Raw genomic sequence first — 19,583 nt, forward strand, 5'->3', positions numbered from 1 at the left:
CATTTACTCCAAGAAACTTGCAGGAGCAAACTTCTATTTAACCCAGATTCAGGAAAGTGCAATTAAAAATAGAGAAGAATTGTATTTGTTCTTGAGTGAATCTAAGTGACAATTCCTGCCTTAATATGTATTTTAGAATATAGTGATTATATATTCTGCAATTTTTTCTTAACAATTCCTTACAAACATACATCCAGAAAAGTGGAAGCAGAGTGACGGGTGGAGAGATGGGGGCTCCGACAATTGAGAGCCTTGGTGGAAAACAAGAGTGTTTGCATCAGCCTTGGAGAAGTGTGGCCAAAGGCCTGTCATCCTCGTTTTCCATAGAAAAGAATACACAGAGCTCAGGGTTGAAGCGCAGAGTCTTTGGTGCTCTCTGGGCTCGTTTGCTTGCTGGCTGATCTTTCATTACTTGACTAGGTAACATCATCGCTCACCTGTGGGTCCTTAGAGGCAGCATAAGCTGCTGCAAATAACAACAAAGGTTACTTCAAATTCCTTCAAATTAAAGAGAAAAACCATAGCAGGAATAGAAATTGTAGCGGGGGCCAATCTGTAAGGACTTTTGAAAGCCACCTTGTAATCAGCCTGGAGATCTGGCAGCAGATCTACTTCCCTGATTGCTCCAGTGAAGGTGTTGGATGAGATGCCCCTGCAAGGCCACTGCCGAGCTGCCCATTCCAGGCATCCTGTTGGGAAATGAAGCCACGGAAAGCCAGGATTGGGCCCGACCAGGCATCCTTGACACCTAGGCAAGAGGCAGAAGAAGCCACCCCCCTCCAGTGCATTGGCAGTTTTTCTCTGACCCAGGCCCTCCCGCGCCCAGCTGCTCATAGGAGACAGCTTTTGCCACGATGCTTGTAAGATATCACTGCCTGTGCTTAGCCTGGCACACTATGGTACAATTCCACCTGGGATAATTCAACTTGATAAATATTATTTATCATTATTTCCATTGACAAAAATGGAAATAATATACAGTTGCAAGAAAAAGTATGTGAACCCTTTGGGATTATGTGGAGTTTTGCATGAATTGGCCAAATGCGCTCTAAACATCATGTAAGTCACAACAATAGAAAAACACAGTCTGCTTAAAATAATACTACACAAACATTAGCTGTTGTCATGTTTTAATTGAACATAAGATGGAAACATTCACAGTGCAGGGTGGAAAAAGTATGTGAACCTTTGGACTTAATAACTGGTTGACCCTCCTTTGGCAGCAATAACCTCAACCAAACGTTTCCTGTAGTTGCAGATCAGACCTGCACAATGATCTGGAGTAATTTTGGACCATTCCTCTGCACAAAACTGTTTCAGTGTAGCAATATTCTTGGGATGTCTGGTGTGAATTGCTCTATTAAGGTCATGCCACAACATTTCAATCGGGTTGAGGTCAGGACTCTGACTGGGCCACTCCAGAAGGCGTATTCTGTTCTGTTGAAGCCATTGTTTTGTTGAATTACTTGTATGCTTTGGGTCATTGTCCTGTTGCATCACCCATCCTCTGCGGAGCTTCAATTGGCGGACAGATGGTCGTACGTTTTCCTGCAAAATGTCCTGATAAACTGGAATTCATTTTCCCATCAATGACAATAATCCGTCCAGGCCCTGAGGCAGCAAAGCAGCCCCAAACCATGATGCTCCCTCTGCCATGTTTTACAGTGGGGTGAGGTTTTGATGTTGGTGTGCTGTGCCTTTTTTTCTCCACACATAGTGTTGTGTGTTTTTCCCAAACAACTCAATTTTGGTTTCATCTGTCCACAGTATATTTTGCCAGTAGTGCTGTGGAACATCCAGGTGCTTTTTGCAAACTTCAAACGTGCTGCAATATTTTTTTTGGACATCAATGGCTTCCTCCGTGGTGTCCTCCCATGTACTCCATTCTTGTTTAATGTTTTCCTTATTGTAGATGTGTCAACAAAATGTTAGCATGTGCCAGAGATTTCTGTAGGTCTTTAGCTGACACTCTAGGATTCTTCTTTACCTCATTAAGCATTATGCGCTGTGCTCTTGCAGTCATTTTTACAGGACGACCACGCCTAGGGAGAGTTGTTGTTGTTAGCTGCGAAGTCGTGTCCGACCCATCGCGACCCTATGGACAATGTTCCTCCAGGCCTTCCTGTCCTCTACCATCTTCTGGAGTCCATCTAAGCTCACGCCTACTGCTTCAGTGACTCCATCCAGCCACCTCATTCTCTGTCGTCCCCTTCTTCTATTGCCCTTTCCCAGCATTAGGCTCTTCCCCAGTGAGTCCTTCCTTCTCATTAGGTGGCCAAAGTATTTGAGTTTTAGCTTCAGGATCTGGCCTTCTAAAGAGCAGTCAGGATTGATCTCCTCTAGGACTGACCGGTTTGATTGCCTTGCAGTCCAAGGAACTCGCAGGAGTCTTCTCCAGCACCACAGTTCAAAGGCCTCAATTCTTTGGCGCTCAGCCTTTCTTATGGTCCAACTTTCACTGCCATACATTGCAACTGGGAAGACCATAGCCTTGACTATACGCACTTTGGTTGACAGGGTGATGTCTCTGCTTTTTAGTGTGCTGTCTAGATTTGCCATGGCTTTCCTCCCCAGGAGCAAGCGTCTTTTAATTTCTTGGCTACAGTCCCCATCTGCAGTGATCTTGGAGCCTAGGAAAATAAAATCTGTCACTACCTCCATTTCTTCCCCATCTATTTGCCAGGAATTGAGAGGGCCAGATGCCATGATCTTGGTTTTCTTAATGTTAAGTTTCAACCCAAGTTTTGCACTCTCCTTCTTCACCTGCAACAAGAGGCTCTTTAGTTCTTCTTCACTTTCTGCCATTAGAGTGGTATCATCTGCGTATCTTAGGTTGTTGATATTTCTTCCGGCAATCTTAATTCCAACTTTTGATTCATCTAGCCCTGCCTTTCTCATGATGTGCTCTGCATATAAGTTAAATAGGCAGGGCGACAGTATACAGCCTTGCCGGACTCCTTTCCCAATTTTGAACCAATCAGTGGTTCCGTGTCCAGTTCTCACTGTTGCTTCTTGACCCGCACATAGGTTTCTCAAGAGACAAATAAGATGGTCTGGTACTCCCATCTCTTTAAGAACTTGCCACAGTTTGTTATGATCCACACAATCAAAGGCTTTAGCATAGTCAATGAAGCAGAAGTAGATGTTTTTCTGGAACTCCCTAGCTTTCTCCATGATCCAGTGTATGTTGGCAATTTGATCTCTAGTTCCTCTGCCTCTTCGAAATCCTGCCTGTACTTCTGGTAGTTCTCGATCCACATACTGCTGAAGTCTAGCTTGTAGGATTTTAAGCATGACTTTACTAGCATGAGAAATGAGTGCAATGGTGCGATAGTTTGAACATTCTTTGGCACTGCCTTTCTTTGGAATTGGAATGTAAACTGATCTTTTCCAATCCTGTGGCCACTGTTGAGTTTTCCAAATTTGTTGGCAAATTGAGTGTAGCACTTTTACTGCATTGTCTTTTAAGATTTTGAATAGCTCAGCTGGAATACTGTCACCTCCACTAGCTTTGTTGTTGCTCAGCTTTTCTAAGGCCCACTTCACTTCACATTCTAGGACGTCTGGCTCGAGGTCAGTGACCACCTCATTGTGATTATCAGGGACGTTAAGCTCATTCTTGTATAGTTCTTCTGTGTAATTCTGCCACCTCTTCTTAATCTCTTCTGCTTCTGTTAGGTCCCTGCCATTTTGGTCCTTTATTATGCCCATTTTTGCATTAAACGTTCCCTTCATTTCTCCAATTTTCTTGAAAAGATCTCTGGTCCTCCCTATTCTATTGTTTTCTTCTATTTCTTTGCACTGTTCATTTAAGAAGGCATTCTTATCTCTTCTAGCTATTCTCTGGAATTCTGCATTCAATTGGGCATATCTTTCTTTTTCTCCCTTGCCTTTCGCTTCCCTCCTTTCCTCAGCTATTTGCAAAGCTTCCTCAGACAGCCATTTTGCTTTCTTGCATTTCTTTTTCTTTGGGATGGTTTTGGTTGCTACCTGTTGTACAATATCGCGAACCTCTGTCCATAGTTCTTCAGGCACTCTGTCTATCAGATCTAATTCCTTAAATCTATTTGTCACCTCTACTGTATATTCAACAGGGATATGATTTAATTCATACCTGAGTGGCCTAGTGCTTTTCCCTACTTTCTTCAGTTTAAGCCTAAACTTTGCAAGGAGAAGCTCATGGTCTGAGCCACAGTCAGCTCCTGGTCTTGTTTTTACTGACTGTATAGAGCTTCTCCATCTTTGGCTGCAGAGCATATAGTCAATCTGATTTCTGTGTTGACCATCTGGTGATGTCCATGTGTAGAGCCGTCTCTTGGGTTGTTGGAAAAGAGTGTTTGCTATGACCATCGTATTCTCTTGACAGAATTCTATCAGCCTGTGCCCTGCTTCATTTTGTACTCCAAGGCCAAACTTGCCTGTTATTCCAGTTATCTTTTGGCTTCCTACTTTAGCATTCCAATCCCCCATGATGATAAGGACATCATTTTTGGGTGTTAGTTCTATAAGGTGCTGTAGGGCTTCATAGAACTGGTCAATTTCATCCTCTTCAGCACCGGTGGTTGGACTACTGTGATATTGAATGGTTTGCCTTGGATTCGAACTGAGATCATTCTGTCATTTTGAGGATTGTATCCTAGTATTGCTTTTCCTACTCTTTTATTGACTATGAAGGCTACTCCATTTCTTCTGAGGGATTCTTGCCCGCAGTAGTATACCTGATGGTCATCTGAATTAAATTCACCCATTCCTGTCCATTTTAGTTCGCTGATACCTAAGATGTCAATGTTCAGTCTTGTCATCTCTTGTTTGACCACGTCCAGCTTGCCTTGATTCATGGATCTTACATTCCAGGTTCCTATGGAGACAAAATCTTTACAGCATCGGACTTTCCTTTCACCACCAGACACATCCACAGCTGAGCGTCCTTTCGGCTTTGGCCCAGTCGCTTCATTCTTTCTGGCGCTACTAGTACTAGCCCTCTGCTCTTCCCCAGTAGCATATTGGACGCCTTCCAACCTGAGGGGCTCATCTTCCAGCGTCATATCGTTTTGCCTTTTGGTACTGTCCATAGGGTTTTCATGGCAAAGATACTGGAGTGGGTTGCCATTTCCTTCTCCAGTGGATCACGTTTTGACAGAACTCTCTGCTATGACCTGTCCGTCTTGGGTGGCCCTGCACGGCATAGCTCATAGCTTCATTGAATTACGCAAGCCCCTTCGCCACGACAAGGCAGTAATCCATGAAGGGGTCTAGGGAGAGTAGCAAGTGCTAAACTTTCTCCATTTGTAGACAGTCTGTCTTACCGTGGACACATGAACATCAAGGCTTTTGGAGATACTTTTGTAACCCTTTCCAGCTTCATGCAAGTCAACAATTCTTGATCGTAGGTCTGAGAGCTCTTTTCTGCGAGGCATGGTTCACATCAGACAGTGCTTCTTGAGACCAGTAAACCCAAAACAGGTGTGTGTTTTTAAAGGGCAGGACAGATGTCAGCAACACATCCAATATCATCACACTGGTTGGAGTCAAGGTTGGCTCACTCCTGGCTCCAATTAGCTCTTGGAGAAGTCATTAGGCTAGGGGTTCACATACTTTTCCCACCCTGCACTGTGAATGTTTCTATCTTATGTTCAATTAAAACATGATAACAGCTAATGTTTGTGTAGTATTATTTTAAGCAGACTGTGTTTTTCTATTGTTGTGACTTACATGACGTTTAGAGCGCATTTTATGGCCAATTCATGCAAAACTCCACGTAATCCCAAAGGGTTCACATACTTTTTCTTGCAACTGTAGAAGAAACTGGAAGATAACATCATAGCAAGTTATCCCACATAGATTGTCCTGCGGCAAGTTGGCATCCAGTCTGGCAACAGGTAGAAATAGGCTCTGAATGTCACAGTGAATGTGAAATGGAGGTGGCTGCCCTAGACCAGTGGGAGTCAGCCCTACATGGCACAGAGGGAAGCGTAAACTCCTGAACGGGTCTTCCGTTGGGAATGTGCTTTGGCCCCAACTGGAAGTCCACGGCCAGGAGGACATGTTTCCCTGGGCCTCTGGTGCCTCCTCCCGATCCCTGGCTCTTTCCAGAAGGCAGGTTGAGCTGCAGCGTGGCAGCTGGGTGGCTCCTTCCGCGGAGTGTGGCCCACAGCCTGGGATTCCTGGGTGCCCGGTGCAAGCGCCGCCCCGGGACAGCCTGGTCCTGCCGTCCCTGAGCCTCCCCCTCCGGAGGCAGCCAATTCAGAAGGCCCCAAAGGTCGGCCTTCCTCGTCCTCTGCAGCTCAGGCCAGCCCCAGGTGGAACATTCCAAGGATGGGCAACACTTTTCTTCACCGAAGTTGCATCTGTTGGCTTCCTGGGGGTGGGGGGGGGTGTGCCCGACTAGATGTCCTCTAAGCCCTTTCCAGGAATCTATTCCGATTTTCTCCTCCTGCGAATTCATCCGGAGGGCGCCGGGTTGGAGAAGCGCTTTAGAAGGCACGGCAGCGCCGCCTTCCGGCTCCGGGGATCCCCGTCCCCTTTCCGGATTTAGGGGGCGGGGCTTGTGAGCCTCTGGTTGCCGCGGCGACAAGAGGTCGGACAACAGACGGGCGGGCGGGGGCAAAACGAGTCCCGTCCGGAAAGGAGTCCGTCTCCCGGCGACGGGCGCCTTTGGGAGGCAGCGAGCGCTGGCGGAGCGCTTTCCTCGAGGTTCTCTGCCCAGCGCCATCCGTCTCCCTCCGCGCCGGGGCCTCGGCCTGAGGGACGCGCGCGCGCGGCGGACGGGCGGCCGGTGCGGAGGCGCCGCGGCGACGGGATGTTCAAGAACACGTTCCAGAGCGGCTTCCTGTCCATCCTCTACAGCATCGGGAGCAAGCCGCTGCAGATCTGGGACAAGAAGGTGCCGGGCGGGGACGGGCCGCGGAGGGCGGGAGCCGGCGGCAGGGAGGCCCCGAGGCGGGGGGGGGCTGGGCAGGCGGCGACGGGGCTCCTTCCGTCTCCCCGGCAGGTGCGGAACGGCCACATCAAGCGGATCACCGACAACGACATCCAGTCGCTGGTGCTGGAGATCGAGGGCACCAACGTCAGGTAGGAGGGGCTCCCCGGGCACCGCGGCCGGCGGGCCTGCATTTTGCCGCCGGGGAAGGTCGGGCGATGACGGGAAGGTCGCTTCTCCCCCCCCCCCCCGCAGCACCACCTACATCACGTGTCCCGCCGACCCGAAGAAGACGCTGGGGATCAAGCTGCCCTTCTTGGTGATGATCATCAAAAACCTGAAGAAGTACTTCACCTTTGAAGTGCAGGTGGGTGTGCAGCCGAAGGAGCGGAGGCTGCCTCTGCCTGGAGCCTCGGCAGGGCCGCTTCCTCCCTCCCCCTCTCCTTCTCCTAGGTGCTGGATGATAAAAACGTGCGCCGACGGTTCCGTGCCAGTAACTACCAAAGCACCACGCGGGTGAAGCCTTTCATCTGCACCATGCCCATGCGCCTGGACGACGGCTGGAACCAGATCCAGTTCAACCTGTCCGACTTTACCCGGCGGGCCTACGGCACCAACTACATCGAGACCCTGAGAGTGCAGGTAGAGAGTTGAAGGGCCAGGAGCTTCCTGGGCCCTGGTGAATTCCCAGAGGTGCCGGTGAAGTCACTTCTCTTTAAAAAGCGTTGATGTGCCCAAGGAAGAAAAACAAATGCCCCTCTGGAAAGCTGCTCCTCCTGACTGTTGCGTAATTGTTGGATAATTCTTCCAACCAAGTTGTATTGTAAAACACATTCTGTACTTTTATTGACTCCAAGGAATCTTCTGAGCAAAATTATAGGAGAGAACATCTCTTTTCATAGGAGCCAATGTTGGGTTTTGAGGATGGCTTTTCCAACAATTATTTGAATTCCCAAGATATCAGACTGACACAAAAGGATGCATAAAGAAGCAGGACTTGCTTTTCATAGTCTGATGAGGATTTGTTATTTCAAGTTACAAAATTTACCAATAATGTAAGGTGGATCACCTACAATTTTATTTATTCAAATGGTTTTGATTTTTTTAAAAAAAGTAATATCTAATTTTAACTCAAGATATTCTTTTCCTTAGGAATCTTTAAAAGATTCCTTTATAATCTTTATTCTTTTACAAAAGCAAAAGAGAGGATGGGCTGATAGCTACCAATTTTGTTTTTGCAAAGAAATGTAGCACAAGATAGTGCTCTATTTCCTTTGTGATTTAATTTGTCTTTGGACACACTGGAATACAGTCGCACATCAACTCCAGTTTGACCTTTGGGCTGAGTTAAAATAGATGCAAATTTGGAATGGCAGCCCATGCAGATTGTTGGGGGCAATTAAGCTGACTTTGTAATAATGCCGCTTGGGGGTGTGTGTGAAAGCCCTAATAAGCAGGCATATACATAGAATGAAGGCTACTGCTAAGCTTATAAGCCGCCCTGAGTCTTCGGAGAAGGGCGGGATATAAATGGAATTAAAATAAAATAAATGAATAAAATAAAATGCAGAACAAATGAGTTAAGTGTGAATAGCTCAGTTGATAGTATTAGGCTGTGAATGTTCATTACTGGAGGGAGGATCTGTAATTTGTCAGAGAACAGAGAGCGTCCCTTTTTTCTGTAAAAAAAATCAGGCAATTGTAGGATGTTTTGATAGCAAGAGTCAACCACTTCAAAACTTGTCAACGCTGAAGGATCAAGATTTGTGCAACTTCTAGGCATGAATATGGGTAGAAGAAATCCATAGAGTGGGTTTGTGCTCAGGAGCTCTGGGTCACCGAAAGTGAGTTCTTGGGCAGTGGATCTGCAGAGTTGTCACTAGGAGCTCGCTAGGCAGATGAGCCTTGTAGGGAAGTCCAAAGGGCTTTGGCCATGGTTGTTGAAACCATCGTTGGCATAAGCCCTCCATCTAACTATACAGAGAGTAAAGGTCCAGATTGGAGATGGTATCCAATAAGTGAATAGTCCTTTGCCTGCCTGATTTTGTTCTCCAGGAACTAGACTGTAAAAATTTGATAATTTGGTTTGAATGAAATACCAAGGCATTTTTAGATGGGCGTAGGATTTGAAGTAGCTCTTGCTGCATCTTCAGATATGATTTCCTTTTCAGATCCATGCAAACTGTCGCATCCGCAGAATTTACTTCTCAGACAGACTCTACTCTGAGGATGAGCTTCCTGCTGAGTTCAAACTTTACATTCCTGTCCAGAACAAGGCAAAGGTGAGCAGGTGGGGGATAGATGGGATGTTCTGTTCCATGAAGTGTCCTACAACTACAACTGCAACTCCCATTAGGGCAGTTGTGGGTGGGAGACCTTATAGCATTTGGTGCTCTAAGGAAAAATGTCTGAGGCTAAGAAATTGCTTGCTCTCTATGGAGAAACTTTTCCAGTGAACAGGTTGGTGTCTTCCTTGTGTTCCCAAAAGAAATTCTGGAAGGGCTCCCTCTGCCAGTGTTCAACCACAGCTCAATGCAGAAATTCACTTGGAAGCATCTCCCAAGAGAAATGGCTTGAACACATTGATTGAAAAAAAAAGTCCACACTTCTCTCAGTGCCCCCACTGATCTGTTTTTCTAGCATTCAGCATTTGAAGGAGGCATCTTAGTAAAGGAGTCGGCCTCTTACAACCTGTGGGCACTGCTGCTGATGTGAGAATGCCTGGTGCAGGGCCCCCGTGAGGTTTAGAGAGCCCAGCAAGTTCCCCCTCAGAAGGCCACATTGTGGTTGAGCACCATGTTCCTAACAAATTCTATCTTGTGTTTCTAGAAATGTACGCTGCTCAAAGAGTTGTGTTTTTCTGTCCAGGTAAAAAGTTTGCTATGTGTATATTGAATAACATTGTCTCTTTGCACATGTTGCCCAATGCAGCAATGATGGCCTGATGGGAAGTCTCCAGCAGAAACAATGCGAAGATGCTGATGGAATAGTATTTTTTTCAATTAGAAAGAAAATGTAGGTGTGGACTTCCTTGAGTAACTATATTTAATAACAGTTGGTATCTCTGATGCTGGGACCAAACAAAACAAAGCATATCATTGTTCTGTGTGAGAGTTGGATCGGGCTCCACTTTGAAGTTGTGGATCACTCCTAGGGAAACCGTGAATCGTGGAACTGATTTGCCTAGCAAGTGGAAGGTTTTGTTGAAGCAGTTCTGAAACTCTGGTGCCCTCACAGATGCCAGTGGTTTCCTTCTTTGCTCTGTCTCTGTGTTTGCCCTAAGTATGTGTGAGCTACTCTTCCCCTGGAAGCTGCTATTAAATATTTGATTTTCTTTGTAAGGCTGTGCTTGGTCTCTCTTGGCCATTTGGAGCTAAATACTTAAATACAAGGCAGCAGCCAAAAAAGCTAATACAATCCTGGATTGTATCAGCAGAGGCATAGAATGAAATCATGTTATAAAACCTGAGTAAGACCACACCTGGAATACTGCATCCAAGTTTTGTCACCACATTACAAAAAAGATATTGCGACTTTGGTGAAAGTGCTGAGAAGAGCAACTAGGATGATTAAAGGCCTGGAGACAACATAAAGAACAGTTGCAGGATTTGGGTATGGCTAGTTTAGAGGGGGAAAAAGGACTAGGGGTGACATGATAGCAGCCTTCCAGTATTTGAGAGGTCGCCACAAAGAGGAGGGGCTCAACTTGTTCTCCAAAGCACCAGAGGGGGACGAGAAACAGGATGGAAACTAAGAAGAGAGGCAGCCTGGAATTAAGGAGAAACTTCCTAACACTGAGGACAATTAGCCAGGTTGGTTAACCAGCTGAAGCTTGCTTCCAGAAGTTCTGGGTGCTTCATCACTGGAGGTTTTTAAGAAGAGGCTGGGCAGTCACTTGTCTGGAATGGTATAGGGTCTCCTGCTTGAGCAGGGGGCTGGACTAGAAGACCTCCAGGGTCTCTTCCAGTTCTATAACTTATTGTCTATGACTTACAAGAATAGCTGAGCTCACAACACACAAACCGAAGGGCTAATTTCTAGAGCTTCACCAGGGTGAGGTAAGGGTTGCTGGTAGCATCGGAGCTGGGGGTGTGATGGGTGGCTCTTACATGGAGAATAGCAAAGCCACAGATCTTTGCAAGAGACTGGAGGAAGCTGTTGGTAAGGCAGAGGCATCTCTCTGGCCAGGCCAGGCCTGAACCTCCACACCCTGCACTGGGCTCACAATGCCTTACGGCTGAGGGAATGAGGTCGTCCAGCTGGGCAGAGCTCCATGGTGCAGATTTGACAATGAGAGGAAGTCCAGAACAATTGCAAGATTCTACCATTCGCCAATTCCAGCAATCTGGAATTGATCCCCTGGTCTGGTCTACTTCGGGCTGATGTGCACTGACCCACTTCTCTCTCCATCCAGCTGCACCCTCCCGCCAAGACTTCTGCTGCAGGCAGAGCGAAGTCACAGGAAGATCTGCAGGCTGCTATCCCACTTTGGGCAGTCAGGCTGGACAGACAAATGAAGTGGAGGGGCACAAGCACACATAGCTCTTGACTCACAACAGTTCATTTCAACGGCCCTGAAAAAAAACACTTAGCACTGTTTTTCACACTTATGACCATTGCAGCATCCCATGGTCACATGATCAAAATTCAAACACTTGCCCATTGACTGCTCTGTGACAGTCCCAATGTCCTGCGATCACATGATCCTTTTGTAAGCTGGCAAGCAAAGTCAGTGGGAAAGGCAGATTCTTTTAACAAAGAACAACGCCTGCAGTGATCCATTTAACAACTGGCAAGAAAGGTGGTAAAGTGGGGCAAAACTCATTTAACAAATGTTTCACTTAACAAATTTTGGGCTCAGTTGTCATAAGCCCAGGGCTGCCTGTATAAGATGGGGTAGGGTCTCCTGTTTGAGCAGCGGGTTGGACGAGACCTCCAAGGTCCCTTCCAACTCTCTTTCGTTATTCAGAGCCACTTGGTTGAATTGGGTGGCTGTAGAAATTGAGTAAAATAAAGTTTGGAGTTGGAAAAATGAAAAGCAAATTTGTGAACGCAAGGTCTTTCTTTGTTAATGTTAAATATATGTTAATACCTATTACATAAGGGAATGTAGATGAATAGAAACAGCATCCCACCCTCCAGCCAAGTATGAGGCCCTATGCCACTCCAGAAAAATGACCAATCTCCTCTTGAAATCCTCCAGTGACGGAGCGCCCACCACTTCCGGACGCAAGCCGTCCCGCTGATAGCGGTTCTCACATTTGGACGGAGACTGGAAAAACAGCCGGAGGCTGTGGGGCCGCTGGCCTTTCTCTTGCCAAGGCAGACTTGCCAACTCCCAGGGATTTCTGGCCCTTCCAGGCTGAGCCTGCTTGCGTAGACCTTGCTGGAGCCCAGCCTGGCCGGAGCCCTCGCTTGCTGCCTGGTCCCCAGGAGGGCACTAGCTGCTCTTCTTGGGTAAAAGACTCCTCTTCCCTCCCTCACCGGCTGGATCTGCCCTCCCAAGTGATCCCCTGGAGAGCCCCTTGCCACCTCCTTGGGATCCGCCAAGACCTGCTCGGCTGCGCCTTCCAGGGCACACTTCCTGGGGCTGCCATGGGGACAGGAAAGCCGTTGGGGAGGCTGTTGCATGGCCAGCTGGAACAAGGGGGGGCGAGGGGGCTGGCTGGAGAGCAGAAGGCTCTCATTGTCCTCCACTCCACATCTGGCGCTCGCCTCCCTGACCTCTGCCCGCTTTCTGGCGCCTCTTTCTCCCCTTCCCTCTGGGCTTGGCAAGATGGCTGCTGGGCTCGCTTCTCTTTCTCAGAGAGCCCCCCTCCTTCAAGGGCCACCAAAGAAAGAGCCTTTTGGAGGGAGGAAAGAGGCCGTGATAGTCTCCTGTGGTAAAATTTGGGAGGAAAGGGCCCCCCGATAGGTCTTGTTGGCCGGCAGAGCAGCTCTGCTCCAGGCCCATGGCCTGGAAGTGGCAGCCACTGCCAATGGACAGAGCCGCCGGGTGGGAGGAAGGGTGCAGGTGCCAGGGGGTTCTCAGGGTCCCCCCTACCAGCAGTGCTCCTGGCAGAGCTGGGGAGCTGGAACCCCCTTGGTCAGAAAACGGAGTGGCTGCCTGGGGCCCCCTTCGTCCAGCTCTGCCAACCTTCAGCACTGAATTAGACCATTATAGGCAGATGAGCAAAGATAGGAATAGCAAAAATTGAACAAAATCAACTTTGGGAAAAGCATCTCCATAACGAGCGTCAGTGGCAGAATGGGGACCCCGGGAGGCTGAGCAGGACTCCAGTCTCTTGAGCACATATTTCTCCAGGAGTTGCTGCAGGACGCGATAGCAATAGCAATAGACTCATATGCTGCTTTACAGCACGCCCTGAGCAGTTTACAAATCACCCCCCAACAATCTGGCTCCTCTTTTTACTGACCTCAGAAGGTCAGAAGAGATGAACTGAAAGTTTAGTGAAGATGAACCTTGAACTCCATCAGCTGCCCGCAGAGTTTGCCTGCAATAACGCTCTTTAACCTCCACCATGGTGATGTACGAGGTCCATACGTAAACTGGAGCTGATTATATGTCTGAAGATGGGTGATGGTATTCTTGCTCAGATTACCTCTTTTTATAGTTTCCAGCCCGATGGAATGTTGGAAAGACATAATATAAAGAGATTCGGGACTCCATTTGTCAGTCTGTTGCTGTCAGCAGGAAATATTCCAAAACCTGAGAGGAACTGTGCCATGCGGGACAGACAGGAAAAAGGCTGGCAGGAGAAAGATGGCGCTTGAAGTGGTCTGATTCCATGTACCAGATGCAGGAAAAACTGCACCACTGTAACAAGTAGGCATTCCGATGTGCAGAAAGGTGGGCCCCGGCCCGAACTGCATCAACTTTGGGTCTTGAGCTATTAGTTGAAGGTTCCTTTGGACTTCTGCTTGCAACTGCTCTGGCAGCCAGGTGGGTGTCTCAGCAGGTGCCACAAACAGGCTTGTCTGAGGCCTTAAGGTCCAGGACTGCATTAGCCTCCACATAACAGTTTGTGGGGTTTGCTGTGAATTTAAAGCTATTTAAATTTAAAGCTAATTAATTCCCGGGTTTATCTGTTCCCACAATTATCCACGGTAGCCCCGCTGAAATGGAATCCTGAGGCTTTCCCCAGTTTGCAGCCTGGGCTTCATCCCTGCAGCTGTTTCTCAGAATGCCAGCACCTCCAGCCGCTGCACCTGTCCTGCATCACCTGGATGTCCTGCATGTTTGGGTCAAAGCATGGCTCAACGTTATCCCACCATCAACCTCCTTTCTTTCTGGACACAGAGAAGCTGGAGTGCAAGTGGAGGATCCAGGACACAGGCCAAATATTTGAGAGGCATTTCGCCAATTAACTCCCCCTAATAGGACGCTGAGCTTGTTGATCAGAAGGTTGGCAGTTTGGCGGGTCGAATCCCGAGTGCAGAGTGAGCGCCTGTTACTCGTCCCAGCTTCTGCCAACCTAGCAGTTCGAAAGCACGTAAAAATGCAAGTAGAAAAATAGGGACCGCTCCGGTGGGAAGGTAACAGTGTTCCGTGCGCCTTTGGCATCTAGTCATGCCGGCCACATGACCATGGAGACATCCTCGGACAAGCGCTGGCTCCTTGGCTTTGAAACGGAGATGAGCACCGGCCCCTAGAGTCGGAATTGACTAGCACTCGTGTGCGGGGGAACCTTTACCTTTATCTAATTATAGAGCCACTGACTTCCTCTTTGCCTGGCACAGCTGCAGAGTGGTCAGTCAGAGCCCCGAACATCTGTTGGTGCAGAATCCTCTTTGGTCTTAAGCTAATCAGGCTATGTGAAAAATCTTGTTTTATAGTTTTTGTTTCAAATTGGAAATAATTTTGTCACAGGCACAAGTATTTTTAACCAGCTTAATTAGCCCTTGAAGAGAACCCCTGAATTAATTTCTTCAGCCTGGGAATCACTTTGGTTTCATGAGTTAAAACCTGCTTCTCCTCTTTCAACTGGGCAATTTCATCTCAGGCTTTTTCTAGCTGAGCCGGATGTGGCCCTCAGCTTGTTCCAACAGAGAAAAGTCCTGCTGTAGTTTTCTCCCCCCCCGCTCCCCCTGCCTTGCCAGCTCCTCCTCCTCCTCCTCCCATTTCCGTCCATCCACTGGCTGGTCCAGGGCAGCGGCAGGAGTCGGCCATTCTCTGAGCTGGCCGGGTTCTAGCATCTCTTGCTCTGTCCCACACACTTCCTCCATTTGGGCGCCTGGAGCAGCGGCTTCTCTGTGGCAAGTCTTCCAGCTCCCAGCATCTGAACCTGGGAGAAGAATTTCAGCCAGTCATCTGGGCTGAATCTTTTCCTCTGTTTGGCCCCTGAACTGGATCTGCCCAAGAATCAGGTGTCCTTTGCTTTGGGATCACTCCATTAGCACGTAATAAAGGCAGCAACAACCACCTGCCCTTCAGCCATAGCTCCATGGTTTGGGTCACTGCTTGACTGTCCGCCTAGCTCAGGGGTAGGCAACCTTGGCTCTTCGATGACTCGTGGACTTTAATTCCCAGAATTCCTGAGCCAGCTTGGCTCAGCTTGGAAGTCTCTCCCTTTCCCCTCAGCATGGCTGGCTCAGGAATTCTGGGAGTTGAAGTCCACGAGTCATAAAAGAGCCGAGGTGGCCTACCCCTGGCCTAGGTGGACTGCTAAAATGGGCATCAATCCACTTTGCCCAAAATTTCCATTGCCAAGCAAGACCATTGTTAAGTGAGTTTTGCTCCAATTTTCAACCTTTTCTGTCACAATTGTTAAATGAATCGCTGCAGTTGTTAAGTTAGTAACATGGTAACTTTGAATAGTCCATAAAGTTGTAACTTTGAAGGGTTGTGAGTCGAGGGTCAATCTTTCTGCCCACTTTTTCCCATCTGAACTGACACAGGATCAGCACCATCTAAGAAGAAGGCTGAATTGCTTTCCTCAGCACCAGTAACGGTAGGTCTTCAGTGGACCCAGGCTTCATGGAAATCCTCCTCCCAAATTCTAGCTTGGTCCATTTTGCCTTCTGGTTGGAAGGATGCAAAAGCAGGAAGCATAAAGGGTAATTTTTTAAAATACAAATGACATTGTTTTACTGCATTTAAAACTCCACGACGAGGGCCAGTTTTTGCCCCAGATTTAATGTGCAAAAAGGCTTTATGTATTCCTGGTGGGCTCAGGATTTGCTGGCTTTTGCGGCTTTCTGTTTAGCAGTCATCCTAAGAACTTTTGTCGATGTTCTTGCCTCAGAATTCTGATAAGTTCTCCACCTTCTCATGGTCTCTTTTTCACCTCCATCCTTCCAGATTTTGAGTGTATTTATAACAGCATAATAATGTCCATACTCAATCTGCCAGGAATTTTGCTGTGGAAATTTCCATTTCCATACGGACTTATCCTGCCCTTCAGCTGGAAAGGACAGTCCAGCATCTGTTTGCAGATGGACATGGCCTGGGTGGCCTTTTTTATTAATTACATGAGCAGCTGGATGGATTTGTTCTTCTACCAGCCAGATTTCTTTCTTAAGGAAAGACGTGAACAGGATGCAGATGGCAAATAAAAGATATTGCTGGAATGTCCAACTATCGGCTAAAAGTTGAAGACAAAGCTGTTCAGTGTGGACTTCAGCAGAGCCCTGGGTCTGTTTCAGCCCTGCTCTCCTCCTTTAGGGGAAAGAAAAGACTTCTTTGTCTTATGCTTGTGGGCCAGTTTCAGATTCAAGAACTGGGCAAAATTCCTTCCTCCACAGTTTCTCATCAACAAGGACTTTCCTTTGCTTTGGGGATTGGCATGGGCAACGGCATTTGGGCTTCCGCAACTGGAGTCCCAAAGTGCGGGCTTTCTAGGCAGATATAGAAGGTTGCGTTTGCCTAATTGTCTTCTCACAATACAAATGTTTAAGGAACCACAATACCATAGAGTTGGGACTAAAGAGGTCACCTAGTTTAGCCTTTTGTGTCACTGATGACCCTCCAGTTTCTGTTTGAAGGCCTCCTGCAAAGGACAATTCCATTTATCACATGAGAGCTTGTTCTGCTGGCTAGCAGCTTCTGCAGTCAAGCATGTATTTGACTCCTCATGCCTAACCAGAACCTGCTTCCTTGTAGTATAGTAGGAATAGTAGTTTATTCATTGATTGGTCTTGTGACCTTATCAATAAGATAAAATAAAATACAGTACATAGTCTAATTTTGAAATAAGAAAGGAGGAATTAAAGTGATAAAATACTTGTGTGTTAATAGAGAGACAATGATCAGATAAATGAATCTCCCTTTGCAGTGTGCCCCAATTTGTTCAGTGTATTGGGTTTGTAGCATGACTGCCTTAGTTATAAACTTAGTGGTTCTATGTCCAATATATACTGTTCAGCCCAGGAGAAAAGATGATCAATCTGTGGTTCAGATCCCACTGTGCTGTTCTTTCCAAAGAGGATACTAAGTATTTAAGCCTTATGGGGGCGTACAATTAACAGTCAAACAAAATATGAGAGATATTTTCAGTGGCTGAATATACAGGTTTTCTCAAAATATGACATGGTGCAAGCACCCATATTTTGCCATTTCACCAATAGCTCAAATCTTGCTCTTTGAAAACGCCCTTTTTAAAGATTGTCAGATTCAATGAAAAGTATTTTCCAGAATAAAAAATAGTTTTATTCTTCACCATCCAATTTAGGGATCAATTTAGCCAAGAACTCCATGTCAGTTTGATATCCAAGACTCTTGGTTTAAAATTTTCTCTTGCCTGTGAGGCCATTCAGAACAGATGCTGGGTAGAAAGCCCCATGGTGAAATAATTTTGGAAAGATGGTTGGGCCAGGAGTTGGGCCAGGCCACACTCATCTGTTCTGTTAGGGCTATTTTGGGAAGACTGTCAGGGTTGATTGAATGGATTCTCTGCCTCTAAACTATGTGAAAATTTTAGTTATTGGACCACTATGTAAGGAATTAATACTTTTTTCTGCTCTGATGGCAAGGACAGATGTGTTCTTATCCATCCTCAGGATACATCTTTAAAATGTTTCTGTACTTGTTCAAGTGGGATTGCTTTATTAAGGCCCCACAATTCTTGCCCATAGGGCAGCACCCTGAATACTTTCAATATATGAATCAAGGTACCTAGGTAGTTGTAGTGTATAATCTTTTACTGTTGACCTCAGACCTTGCCAAGCTTCTTTTAAAATGATTTAACCATGAGCCAGTTCTGGTGAAACCACTCCTAAATAGGTAAAAAAAACTCATTGGTTCAATAGGCTTCCCATTTATCTGCCAGTTATATTTCACACTTTTTTTTGCAAAATACCATCAATTTTAAGGTATTTAGCTTCTGCGGCAGTCTTCTCAAGCCTTATTGATTGGAAATGTGCCATTAGAACTATGTCACTGGCATATAAAAGGATATTAATAAATTTATCATTGATCTTTGGAATATTAGTGTCTGCAGTATACAGAAATCCTGGTAAATAATTGACACAGAAATCAAAAAGCATTGGGGCTAGAATACAACCCAATCTGACACTGTTATGTGTGGGTATAGACTTACTTAGAGAGCCCTTGACACCTGTGCAGACTTTCAGATAGGTGTTTGACCAAAAATACAGAGTCTGGATCCCATATTTAAATTGGCCAATTTCATTCACAGAATGTGTCAGAACCCATATTCTGAGGGGGCTCTTTTCTTTCTTTAGCTCAAACTCTCCTCTCTATGCTTCTGGCTTCTGCCATGCTCCTGGAGGGGAGGGGGAGGAAGCATTGCGGGTTATTGCCCTGGTTTCCTCTATCCCTACATTGTGACACTTGGCTGTTTTTCTGCATACTTCCTCTGTGAACTCTCTCTCCCCTTCACGTCAGCTACCAAAGCGGGGAGGAGAAAGGAATGGTTTATCTCCGCGTTCCGAAGGGAAGGTGTGAAGAGCCGACAAAACATGGCTGCAACCCTGAGACAACCTGGTGTTGTCTCCTCTTTCCCACAAGGGACTTAACACCTGGGGTTTGGCCCATTGAAGCTGACTGGATGGACTATGGGGTGGGGCTTGGTTGGGGCACTTTTAACCTATTGATCTGAGTGGGAAACCCTCAGATTCTGTCTATCATGCCTGCTATCAGCTTCTCCTAATAAAAGTTCCTTTTGGAAGAAACTTTCTATTTGTAGAAACAAAAGCCACACTGAGATCTAAAAATGTGGCAAAGGAAAGCAATATCAGTGGAGGAACAAGCTGGCTTTGGAGCAGAGCTCTCCACAATCAGCAATTCTTTCACCTTATACTGTCTCATAATGAAACAACCAACAGCAAGAATTGGCTTCCTTGTGGGTTTAAGTCCAATCCTGGAGCAGCAGAGGAAGTTCTCTCCCTCTTCTGTGCCTCTCAGACCCTTGAAGTCTGTCTTTAGATGCCCACTCTCCTCTCTCTCCCCCCTCACACGAAAGAGATTTCCTGCAACTCTCTTGGCTGCTCTTCTCGGCCCTCTTTCCACTCCCTCAGAATCCTTCTGCTGCTGGACCAAAACTGGACTCGAGAGGGGTCTGGGCTGGGCCCCCAACGGCCTCCCCTCCTTCCTCCAGGGACACAGCCGTGATCAGTGGGGGCTCCAGTTCCTTTCCAGAGGAGAATTGCTCCAGGAGGACTTCCAGTCCTGTGCAAATTGCAGAAGTATCTTGCTACCTCCAAG

The 19,583-nt window shown here is 46.9% G+C and overlaps 1 protein-coding gene across 1 annotated transcript; it reads left to right on the forward strand.

The window, feature by feature from the left end:
* The first annotated feature begins 6,467 nt into the window (after positions 1-6,467).
* Positions 6,468-10,260, forward strand: CFAP20 (cilia and flagella associated protein 20). Its single transcript, XM_083370334.1, has 6 exons — positions 6,468-6,883; positions 6,992-7,071; positions 7,175-7,286; positions 7,373-7,561; positions 9,091-9,201; positions 9,851-10,260. The coding sequence occupies exons 1-6, from the start codon at positions 6,800-6,802 to the stop codon at positions 9,854-9,856; spliced, it is 582 nt and encodes a 193-aa protein (XP_083226460.1). The 5' UTR covers positions 6,468-6,799; the 3' UTR covers positions 9,857-10,260.
* The last annotated feature ends 9,323 nt before the right edge of the window (positions 10,261-19,583 follow it).

The sequence above is a fragment of the Vipera ursinii genome (genome assembly GCF_947247035.1).
Source record: "Vipera ursinii genome assembly, chromosome: 10".
NCBI lineage: Eukaryota > Metazoa > Chordata > Lepidosauria > Squamata > Viperidae > Vipera > Vipera ursinii.